The sequence below is a fragment of the Schistocerca piceifrons genome, chromosome 2, assembly GCF_021461385.2.
Source record: "Schistocerca piceifrons isolate TAMUIC-IGC-003096 chromosome 2, iqSchPice1.1, whole genome shotgun sequence".
Taxonomy (NCBI): domain Eukaryota; kingdom Metazoa; phylum Arthropoda; class Insecta; order Orthoptera; family Acrididae; genus Schistocerca; species Schistocerca piceifrons.
This window is the reverse complement of record NC_060139.1, coordinates 1098890880-1098903842: the sequence shown is the minus strand read 5'-3', so window position 1 is coordinate 1098903842 and position 12963 is coordinate 1098890880. Positions and strand designations below refer to the sequence as shown.

At 41.4% G+C, this 12963-nt stretch overlaps 1 protein-coding gene across 1 annotated transcript in view; it reads right to left on the bottom strand.

The window, feature by feature from the left end:
• LOC124776158 (dynein axonemal heavy chain 3) overlaps positions 1–12963 on the bottom strand; it is a 1197897-nt gene that overhangs the window by 356030 nt on the left and 828904 nt on the right. Inside the window, exon 49 of the mRNA XM_047250998.1 lies at positions 11058–11259. Within this exon, the coding sequence (XP_047106954.1) occupies positions 11058–11259 (202 nt within the window). The remainder of the gene's footprint in view (positions 1–11057; positions 11260–12963) is intronic.

Here is a 12963-nt window from a genome sequence, read left to right as displayed (position 1 = left end):
AACCAGGGGAAATTTGCATACACTGCTTTGCCATAACACAGCAAGCCACCTGGGGATGTGCAGCATGCATTGTCATCTCCCCCTGAAATTTGGAAGTTGTGTCTTCGGCAGGCATGGTGTTACTCACCATCATTTTCGATGTCTGGAGTGCAATACCAAAAAATTTCTCGTGTATGGAAAAACCATTTGTTTTTATTGAAAATGGGGGAATTTCACCTGTCTCATAGATATCCTGCATATGACGGGGTTTGTTTTGTTACGTATGGTCTCCCCTTACTCCAGTTTCTGCCACATTCTCTTTAAGTTCATTGTATGCAATACATTTGATAATAATGTGAAATAAAGTAGTTCACACAACTTACTTTTGTTTGCGTGTATACATTACCCAATAATGGATCACTATACACAGTTGTGAAAACAGTTCAGTGTAATAACAAGAGCCAATTGACAATTATTTTTCAGTTATGGTTATAGATGCTGCAAATACTTTTTATATAAGAGGTGTTCAAATGAAAAGTTACAAAATGTCATAACAACCAAACCAGGGGAAATTTGCATACACTGCTTTCCCATAACACAGCAAGCCACCTGGGGATGTGCAGCATGCATTTTCATCTCCCCCTGAAATTTAGAAGTTGTGTCTTCGGCAGGCATGGTGTTACTCACCATCATTTTCAATGTCTGGAGTGCAATACCCATTAAATTCCTCATGTATGGAAAAACCGTGAATAGTGACGTTTACTGTCAGACTACCTGTAGCCCATGCAAGTCCATTGAGAGCAGATGACCTCGCTAGGTGACAGACGGAGTGAAACTGCTCCCTGATAAAATGTGTCCACACATCTCCGAGCTCACACAAAGTGTAATGAACGATTTGAATTGGGAATGGCTCGAGCATCTACCCAACAGCCCAGTATTAGATAGCAACATCAGACAGAAGAAACTGGAGAAGTACCATAAATATCTGAACCCAACCTGATGCCCGATAAAGGGAAAACAAAGACAAAGACAATGACAGTGATGTCTGGAGTATACAAATAAATAGGACATTATGGAGAAGTATTCTCAACTTCTGTGAGTGACTTCCATCCAGAAAAGGGATGTACCACAGGGAAACTTTTCAACACGGATTTGAATACTTAGGACTTATCACAAACTTTTTTTTTTTTTCATTTTTGCTGGCACTTAACTAAACTTGGTCCGAACAGGACTCGGAAGGCCCAATGGTACTGACCAGCCACCGTGTCATCCCCAGCCCTCAGATGCCACTGGATGTGGATATGGAGGGGCGTGTGATTAGCACACCACTCTCCTAGTCGTGTGCCAGTTTACGACACCAGAGCTGCTACTTCTCAATCGACCAACTCCTCAGTTTGTCTCACAAGAGCTGACTGCACCCCACTTGCCAACAGCGCTCGGCAGACCAGATGGTCATCCGTCCGAGAGCTAATCCAGCCTGACAGCGCTCAACTTCAGTGATCTGACAGGAAACGGTGTTACCACTGCAGCAAGGCTGTAGGCATTTGCCGAAAGCATGTTGTTGTTGCTGTCTTCAGTCCTGAGACTGGTTTGATGCAGCTCTCCATGCTACTCTATCCTGTGCAAGATTCTTCATCTCCCAGTACCTACTGCAACCTACATCCTTCTGAATCTGCTTAGTGTATTCATCTCTTGATCTCCCTCTACGATTTTTACCCTCCACGCTGCCCTCCAATACTAAATTGGTGATCCCTTGATGCCTCAGAACATGTCCTACCAACCGATCCCTTCTTCTTGTCAAGTTGTGCCACAAACTCCTCTTCTCCCCAATCCTATTCAATACTTCCTCATTAGTTATGTGATCTACCCATCTAATCTTCAGCATTCTTCTGTAGCACCACATTTCAAAAGCTTCCATTCTCTTCTTGTCCAAACTATTTATCGTCCATGTTTCACTTCCATACATGGCTACACTCCATACACTTTCAGAAACGACTTCCTCACACTTCAATCTATACCCGATGTTAACAAATTTATCTTCTTCAGAAACGCTTTCCTTGCCATTCCCAGTCTACATTTTATATCCTCTCTACTTCGACCATCATCAGTTATTTTACTCCCCAAATAGCAAAACTCCTTTACTACTTTAGGTGCCTCATTTCCTAATCTAATTCCCTCAGCATCACCCAACTTAATTCGACTACATTCCATTATCCTTGTTTTGCTTTTGTTGATGTTCATCTTATATCCTCCTTTCAAGAACTGTTCATTCCATTCTCTGACAGAATTACAATGTCATTGGCAAACCTCAACGTTTTTATTTCTTCTCCATGGACTTTCATAACTAGTCCAAATTTTTCTTTTGTTTCCTTTACTGCTTGCTCAATATACAGATTGAATAACATCGGGGACAGGCTACAACCCTGTCTCACTCCCTTCCCAACTGCTGCTTCCCTTTCATGCCCCTCGACTCTTATAACTGCCATCTGGTTTCTGTACAAATTGTAAATAGCTATTCGCTCCCTGTATTTTACCCCTGCCACCTTTAGAATTTGAAAGAGAGTATTCCAGTCAACATTGTCAAAAGCTTTCTCTAAGTCTACAAATGCCAGAAATGTAGGTTTGCCTTTCCTTAATCTATTTTCTAAGATAAGTCGCAGGGTCAGTATTGCCTCACGTGTTCCAACATTTCTGCGGAATCCAAACTGATCTTCGCCGAGGTCGGCTTCTACCAGTTTTTCCATTCGTCTGTAAAGAATTCGTGTTAGTATTTTGCAGCTGTGACTTATTAAACTGATAGTTTGGTAATTTTCACATCTGTCAACACCTGCTTTCTTTGGGATTGGATTTATTATATTCTTCTTGAAGTCTGAGGGTATTTCACCTGTCTCATACATCTTGCTCACCAGATGGTAGAGTTTTGACAGGACTGGCTCTCCCAAGGCCGCCAGTAGTTCCAATGGAATATTGTCTACTCCCGGGGTCTTGTTTTGACTCAGGTCCTTCAGTGCTCTGTCAAACTCTTCACGCAGTATCGTATCTCCCATTTCATCTTCATCTACATCCTCTTCCATTTCCATAATATTGTCCTCAAGTACATTGCCCTTGTACAGATCCTCTATATACTCCTTCCACCTTTCTGCTTTCCCTTCTTTGCTTAGAACTGGGTTTCCATCTGAGCTCTTGATATTCATACAAGTGGTTCTCTTTTCTCGAAAGGTCTCTTTAATTTTCCTGTAGGCAGTATCTATCTTACCCCTAGTGAGATAAGCCTCTATATCCTTACAATTGTCCTCTGGCCATCCCTGCTTAGGCATTTTACACTTCCTGTTGACCTCATTTTGTGACGTTTGTATTCCTTTTTGCCTGCTTCATTTACTGCGTTTTTATATTTTCTCCTTTCATCAATTAAATGCTGGAAGCATACTGAAAATGAAACCTGCTGAACAGTGGACACATTTCAGCATAATGTTTATGCACAATTCACTTTTTTACACAGTGCTCACTGAATGAATATTGCATTTCTTCTGAACGAGTTAATACTGCCCATAACAAATCCTTTGAAGAATATACGTACGGGGACACCAAAGTTAGAATTTCGAGACACCTGGATGACAGCCTACATGAAGTTTGCAAACTGACACTACAGGTCAATCCAACTGTCCATTCGTGGGCTGAGAGTATTCTTGGTGAGGGCACAGAGTTGCCCCACATTGTAATACTGTGTGAGATAACAGAGGGAAAGAAAATAAAATAAACAAATTTTGTGTTCTAGTATCAAAGACAGCTGGGATCATTACCGTAGTTAACATAGCAACATTCAGTTTCTGCACAAGATCTCGAATGTGACTTTACCAAGGAAACCTTTCATCTACTCTCAGTTCTAAAAATATAGAAAGGTAACTCCACTGACTGTCTGACCGCCTTGAGGTAATATAATTTTGTTTATACTACAGCTCTGTGTCAGTAACTGTATGCATTATGATTTTCTGTATTTAAGTGTTATTCCGTTCCCTGAAAGCCACATACTGCTGTTGCTGAATTCCATATTACACACATTATGTGTTGTGTGCAAAAAGAACATTTTTTTTCCTTCCCCCCCCCCCCCCCCCCCCTCCCCCATCTGACACGTTTAGTCCAAGGAAAGCAACATATCCAGATTGTGGCATCTCTTCTTTACAGGACCACAGTATAATTCCAAACTGTTCCCTGCAAGGCAAACTTCTACTTTCTACTATCTAAATAAGAAGTCAACCACTGTTTAGCTTTTCCCCTAACCCACAATGTTAAAACTTATGCAAAAATATTTCATGGTCAAACACAGTTAAATGTGTTTCTTAAACTGAAGAAAATACCTACAGTTCTCAACCTATCATTTAGCCGTTATACTTTGTAGGAGAACCCAGTATATTGTCCTTGTGTGCAAGTGTTCAACAGGGGTTACAACAAGAGTGCCACAGGGAAGTGTGATAGGACTGTTGCTATTTTCTGTATACATAAAAGATCTGTCAGACAGGATGGGCAGCACTTTGCAGTTGTTTGATGATAATGCTGTGGTGTATAGGAAGGTGTCAAGGGTAGATGACTGTAGGTTAATACATGATGACCTAGACATAATTTCTAGTTGGTGTGATGAATGGCAGATGGTTCTTAATGTATAATGTAAGTTAATGGGGATGAATAGGAAGTAAAAAAACCTGTAATGTTCAGACACAGCCCTGCTTGACACAGTCATGTCGTTAAATATCTGGCTGCAATGCTGTGAAGCAATATGAAATGGAATGAGCATGTGAGGATTGTGATAGGGAAGGTGAACAGTCAACTTCACTTTACTGGGAGAATTCTAGGAAAGGGTGGTCCATCTACAAAGGAGACACTAGTGTGACCTATTCTTGGAGAATGGCTTGAGCGTTTGCAATTTGCACCAGGTTGGACTGAAAGAAGACATCGAAGCAACGCATAGGTGAACTGCTAGATTAGTTACCAGTATGTTTGATCAGCACGTAAGTGTTGTGGATATGCTTCAGGAGCTCAAGTAGAAATCTCTGGAGGGAAGAAGACACACATTTTAAAGAATACTACTGAGAAAGATTAGAAAACTGGCATTTGATGCTGAGTGTAGAATGATCCTATAGGGACCATGAAGATTAGAAATGAAAAATTAGATCAAACAATGGAAAATCCAGGATGGAATGTAACACTATTATGAGAAGGACTGTTGCTACTCACCATATAGCAGAGATGCTGAATTGCAGATACGCGAGACAAAAAGACTGTCACAAATAAAGCTTTGGGCCAGTAAGGCCTTCATCAAAAATAGACGACAGACACACATCCATGCACGCACGCACGCACGCAAGCGCGCGCGCGCACACACACACACACACACACACACACACACACACACACACACACACACACACACACACATGACTGCAGTCTCAGGCAACTGAAGCCGCACTGCAAGCAGCAGCAATAGCGCATGATGTGAGTGGCGACTGGGTGGAGGTAAGGAGGAGGCTGGGGTGGGGAGAGGGGCAGGATAGCGGGGTAGGGGTGGCGGACAGTGCAGTGCTACTGGGGAGCACTCAGGGATGACGTGGAGAGAGGGTGGGCAGCTATGTGCAATCAGAATGTTAGACAGATGGTGCGGAGAAGAGAGGGGGAGGGGGTGGGATAGCGGGAGAGGAGAAAAGTAGAAAGAGTACGTGCGATGGCGGAATGAAGGCAATGTATTGCTGGAATGGGAACAGGGAAGGGGTTGGATGAGTGAGGACAATGACTAAAAAGTTGAGGTCAGGAGGGTTAGGGGAATGTAGGACATACTGCAGGGGAAGTTCCCACCTGCGCAATTCAGAAAAGCTGGTATTGGTGGAAAGGATCCATATGGCAGTGGCTGTGAAGGAGTCATTGAAATGAAGGGTGTCATGGTTGGCAGTGTGCTCAGCAACAATATGGTCAATTTATTTCTTGGCCACATTTTGTCAGTGGCCATTCATAAGCACAGATAGCTTGTCATGCAAACAATGACTAGAATTACCCTCCCAACATTGTACAAAAGCAAATCTCCCATGCCTTATCTTTCCAGTCTCCCACCACCTACCAAAGTCCCACCATCTGGCCACAGAGGAACATTGAACTCATAACTCAGTACCACCCAGGACTGGAGCAGCTGAATTACATTCTCCGCCAGGGTTTCAACGAAGTCTTGTCATGCCTGAAATGAGGAATGTCCTGCCCACTATCCTTTCCACCACTCCCACACTGGTATACCACCAACCACTGAACCCACACAATATACTCGTCCATTCCTACACAATCCCTGTTCCCAACCTGTTACCCAGTGGCTCATACCCCTGTAACAGAGCTGGACACAGACCTGTCCCATACATCCTCCCACCACCAACTACTCCAGTCCAGTCACAAACATCACCTATCCCATCAAAGACCGGGCTACTTGTGAAACCAGTCATGAGATCTTCAAGCCAAGCTGCAACCACTGTGCTGCTTTCTATGTGGGAATGACAACCAACAAGCTGTCTGTACTCGTGAATGGCCACCAAAAAACTGTGGCCAAGAAACATGTGGACCACCCTGTTGCTGAGCATACTGCCAAACATGAAATCCTTCATTTCAATGACTGCTTCACAGCCAGTGCCATATGGATCCTTCCCACCAATGCCAGCCTTTCAGAACTGCACAGGTGGGTCCCTACAATATTTTGTACATTCCCATAGCCCTCTCAGCCTCAACCTCCGTTAGTCATTGTCCTCATCCATCCAGCCTCTTCCCTATTCCCATTCCAGTACTACACAGCCCTCATTCCACCTTTGCACCCAGCCCTTTTACTTCTCACCCCTCTCTTTGTCCAACCACCCGACTGCACGTAACTGTCCACCCTCTCTCCACATTGTCCCTGCGCACTCCCCAGCAGTACTGTACTGTCTGCCACTCCTACCCTACTATGCCTTCCCCTCCCCACCCCAGCCTCCTCCTTAGCCCCACCCAGTCGCCACTCACATCATGCACTGGTGATGCTTCTTGCAGTGTAGCTTCAGTTGCCTGAGACTCCGATCATGTGTGTGTTAGTTACATTTGTGCACACGCATGGGTGTGTGTGTGTGTGTGTGTGTGTGTGTGTGTGTGTGTGTGTGTGTGTGTGTGTGTGTTCAAATGTGTGTGAATTCTTAAGGGACCAAACTGATGAGATCATCAGTCCCTAGACTTACTATTTAAACTAACTTATGCTAATAACAAGAAATACATCCATGCCTGAGGGAGGACACAAACCTCTGGCAGGAGGGGCAGGGCAGTCCGTGACATGGCACCTCAAATCGCGCAGCCACTCCGTGCGGCTGTGTGTGTGTGTGTGTGTGTGTGTGTGTGTGTGTGTGTGTGTGTGTGTGTGTGTTGGAACTAATGGGTGCTTAATGGTGAGTTTATCAGTACCCTTACACTAATTACAACAAACAAATGTGGCTAAAATCTCCAAAATTCTTGCACAAAGTAAGGAGTAAACCTATAAAAGAACAATCAATCACTCACTTCCACTTCACTTACCTCTCACACACCTGAAGACAACTGAGAAAGGGTGGAAGATGCTACACCTGGGACAAAAACAAATATAAAACTGCAGAAGACCTAAAACAATAACATAGGGAAATGTAACTGGCTGACCACATACACAAAACTATGGGTGAGTCAGTCACCCTATTAACACATTGAAATCATCTCCATATACTTTTCGGATACAATTTGAACGAATCACAAAACACAGGGGAATCAGCAAAATGCCGCACGTAATGAGAAGAATGGGCAAGGAGCACTACGTTAGTAGTTTGTGGATAAGCTGAGAATTTAGGTCTTTTGGGAAGCATGCTAGGATAGTGTGTGCAGTTCTGGTGACCACTGTGTCTGGATGGCACGCATTTTCAACTTCCTCCATTGGTTTAAATCAATACCCACACACAGCCATTGTTTGCAATTCCTTTGTGCCATTTATCTTAGCTTGTTACCTGTAGCTGCACATAATGCAGCTATCAAGAGTTCAGCTTTTACCTGAGTCAATAAAATTTTGATCTAACTTGCTGCCTATTGGCAAGATGTGATTATTAAATATTGTGCACAACTATGGCAGATCACTAACAGTTTCATTCTCACACAAGAGAGGTGTAATATATTGAGACCCACATTCGGCCTGACACTTCTTTCACAACTGACCACATAGTTTTAATTGTGTTCTGAGAGCATTCTATTCTCTTTGAGTAATGAACTACTTAAACTTGTCTTATGCCATTATACAGCACTTTTCAGTATTGTCTGCAGTAAAATTCTGTTACCATTCTCTGGCTGACCTTCACAATATGATACAGCTTGCATTTCCTGCTACATGATATTCTAAACAGGGAAGAGTTATCAAAGAAAGTAACACGTGTTTAAGGAAATGACATTCGAGTTGCTGTGCGATTATTTTTCTTGTATCTCACGTGGTGCATAAACTGAACTTTGAAATATAACTTAGATTGTAGTCTTAATGACATGTCTTATTTGACTTATTGTTTTACCTCCATATGGTCATGTAAGTACAGTTGCTTAATCTGCTACAAAAATAATTTTATGATTGTATACCAGTCAGCACATTTTATTAAAATTACAGATTTATATTTGTAATTGATGATGACATGAATACACAAGTGATCCTAGTAAATCTCACAGCAGCAGTGTACTCTGTGATTTGTAATGTGGGACAGATGCACTTGGTGAAACATGTTGTAAATACTGGCTTTAGTTTTGACATGCCAATGCATCTTATGTTTACTGTCCAGGTAATTAAGATATGAAGTACTTTTATATCTCACACTGGCTGCTTATATTATCCTATATTGAGGTATTAATGATGATAATTCAGCATAAGTATTATATTAATGACATGTAAGTTAGTTCTGATAATGACAATATTACATAAAGGATAGAATGCTCCTCGACATACAGCAGAGACGCTAAGTCACAGATTGGCACAATAAAAAGACTGTCAAACAAGTAAGCTTTTGACCTAAGAGACCTTCATTTGAACAAACACAACTCACACACACATGAGCACAGTTTCTGGATGCCAAGGCCAGATAGTCAGTCATTCTCATGTGCCATTTCCAGGTGGAACAGATAAGGGAGGAGCAGTTTTTGGCTCCAGAAGTACCCTCCACCACACACTGTCAGGTGAATGGCAAACATAGATGTGAACAGGTTGTGCAGAACTAAGCTGCTGATGTGTCTTGTGGCACTGAGAAGTGGATCTGAGGATTGCTCAGCAGACAGTGGTTGAGAGACAATCAGGATTTAACATCTTGCTGATGATGCAACCGTTAGATACCAAGAAGAAGCTTTGACTTGGGAAGAATAAGCAAGAAAACTGAAAGCGTACTTTCCAAAGGAGCTGTTCCAACAGGAGATTTGTGTAAACCGTAGAATGTGAATCTGGATAGCTCAATGAGGAACTAAACTCTAGTTCCCAAAAAATACTGCACCAGCGCAGAACTGACTGCAGTAGAAGTCACAATTGTGAAAGCATTAGAAAGAAATGGAGGTGGCTACCAGTGAACGGATAAAGGTACTTCTTTGCTCTATTCCAACAGATGGTAGCATGGACTGGTGGATTTGAAATTGTCAGCCACCAAAGAGCGATGTCTTCAGCATCTTTTCTCAAGATCTTGGTACCCTTGTGCAAATAGTATCTCCTGTTAAAACAGAAAGGAAAAGCCGTATAACTACAGACAGTCATAAGAATGTTTCACATACATGCTCCATTATATCTGTTCATATTTCTGTCATATGTCAATAGTATTAATACAACAGCTGATGGCACAAATAAGGCTGGGCGATTTAGGGACTAACAGAATCAACGAGCCACCTAAAAACACATTAAAACTTTCATTTAATTAAATTCGGCAAGAGATCTGACACCACACAATACCAACTGTTTTCTTTCCACAGTATAGTTACTGGTTAAAAGAGAGAGTAAGTGCTTCAGCAGACCAAAGGCACTCATATAACCATACGAAACACACGGCATTAAAAGGTGACGAACTGTGAGTGTGAAGTCACAAACACTGCATTCCATTTGATCTTCTTGCTGCAAAAGATAAGCGTGTGTCACAGAGCTGTGACCGATGAGGACCATTTCGTGCCTCCTTTCAAAGGAAATGCGGTGTGGTTGAATAGGAGATTTGACCAGCCACAGCCTGTTGCTGGTCACTTAACAGCCTCTGCCTTTCCCAATCAGATATCATTCTCTTTGTTATCTGAGACAGGATAGACTTTAGGGGGACAATAAGATGAACTCTAGTGTTTTCCTGGCAGGCTGCTTTAGCCACTCCATTAGCTTTCTCATTCCCCTCGATTCCAATACATCCACGTGTGCAACAGAAGGCTACCTCTTTCTTCTGGCTTTTCAGATGGTATGTACTGTCCTTGACCATCTGTCTGAACTATCCTATTTGCTGGGTACATTTTCTGAATGACCGGTAGAGCACTAAGAGAGTCGGTGCAAACAAAAGACTTCCCTACACTAAGAAATCTCATCTGCTCCAGTCTCTTGTTGACTGCCCACATCTGTGCAAAGTACACTGAGAGCTGGTGTGGTAGACCGAGGCAATGTCATAATGCAGTGTGAGCAGATGACTAGGGATCTGTTGGAGCAACACTAGTACATACTGCCAATAACCATTATGCGTGCAAAAGTGAATGTCAAATGGCTGATTATTATTATTACACCAAAAACAATATGGCCAAAACAAGTGAATAATTTTATTTACATCTCTCTTCTGCTCTGGGAAGCTCTGTATTAAGCCCATTTTGTATTGTTCATAGGTCAAATGGGTTGATAGAAGAATGTAAATGGCTAGTATCCAGCCATAAAAGCACTTAAATTTTGACATTTTAATATAATGACTTATTACATATCATGATTAAATTGATGTGTATTAGTGATAGGCAAAAGCTAAACTATTATACAGCTATTTCAGAAAATGTAGTGACCCTTACACTGCATAATATAATGCTTCCAAAAACTCAGAACTTACTTTGTGGATCAATCATCAGTGGCCACCTTCTTGCTTTACTAATTATTATGCCATTATCCACCGAAAAATTATCGACTGGTAACCCAGCAATATTCCATGCTCTAATTACGACTGGTTCTCCCAAAGTTGCAATAAGAGAAAAGTTTTGTGAGCATGGTATTCCCAGTTCTGTACAGGCTTTGTTCCACTCTCCTGTCAGTTCCTGAAACAACAGCTCTAGATGTTTAACTGTACTTATTATGAGCAACATAATTATCAGCATCTCCTAAGAGCAATTATTATCGTTGCTTCAAACAATGGAAAGTCCAGGTAGAATGTAACAATATTACAAAAAGGGAAGTTGCTACTCACCATATAGCAGATATGCTGATTCGCAGATAGGGACAACAAAAAGACTCTTACAATTAAAGCTTTCGGTCATTAAGACCTTTGTCAACAATAGACAACAGACACACACACACACACACACACTTTGTGGATGTGTATGTGTGTGTGTCGTCTATTGTTGATGAAGGCCTTAATGGTTGAAAGCTTTAACTGTGTGTTTTTGTGACCTGTCAAGTTGTAAGATGCAAAGATGATAGAATATTTCAATTTCCTTTTTCTGACCCCCCAGTAATTGATGGGGGTTATTTAAATAAATGAAAATGATCTAAATTCTCCTCTATTATAAAATAAAACACTTCATGTGTCAGTTAAAGAATGTTAAGAAAAGTGAAGTTAATTTCTAATATAAAACCTATGATTCTTGTAAATAATCATGTAATTCTATGTCATATTCTACGTATATTATGTGAAGACAATTAGACTATTGTGATGCAAGAAATACCTAAACTGCATGAAGTGATACAGGTGGTTTACCACCATGAATACAGCATGTGCCTATGGTAATGATTAAACAAGTATAAATAAACCACCTATAGCAGTGCAACAGTGCAGGACATCACTATAGAAGGGAAACAATGAAGGAAGCAGAGGTAACAAATTAACACTGTCCTCCATGGATATTTGTGATGGTGTCGATTGTACCAAATGCCTTCTTTGGACTCTGCAGTGATGTACGGTTTTTGAAGACTATGAACTAGAAGATGGGAACTTAAATGGCTCCTTCAATGCATGGGAGGGGGGTGGGGGTGGGGTGGGGGTGGGGGTGGGGGGGGGGGGGGGGAGAGACTGAGGACAATCATTGTGGTGTCGGTTGTACGAAGTAGCTTTGTTGGACTCTGCAGTGACGCAGGGTCCGTCATTGTTTATGAACTGGTAGACAGGACCTTATACAGCTCCTTCATTGTGGCTGTGGTAGAAATGAGACACACACAAGGCCCCAATGCTATGCAGACATACTGACTAGCTCTAACACTGCACGACAGTTACACGCTAACAATGCGGAGTGGGGACTGAACTTAAATAATCAATACGCTCAATGTAGGGACAATATTAGGAAACTAATAACTGAAATAATAACAGTATATAAAAGAGAAAAAAAGGAAAAAAAATTAAATATTGTATATAAAAGAATTTTATAAAATCAATATTAAATAATGGGTAAAAGTTTAAAAATGGAAATGCAACCTTGATATGTGTAGGAGTACTAAAAATATAAAATAAAAACTTATGAAGTCTAGCCAAACACTAAAGTGTATTGACTACCCTCCAGGCCAAGGACCCAATATAGAAATTGTAAAGTAACATCTGCTCTGAGTAGCGAGTAAACAACCCATAAACAACCAAAAAAGTGCACATCTATTGTATAATGTCGTCCAGTAAAGTGTGGACAATGCCAATATACAGTAGGGGAGGAGTTGTAGAATACTTAAACTTCAATACTTGAAAGACTGTAATTTTTTAAAATTGTTTTGTAATTTTTAAACTGTTTCTCTTTCTCATGATTTACAGGAAGATAAAA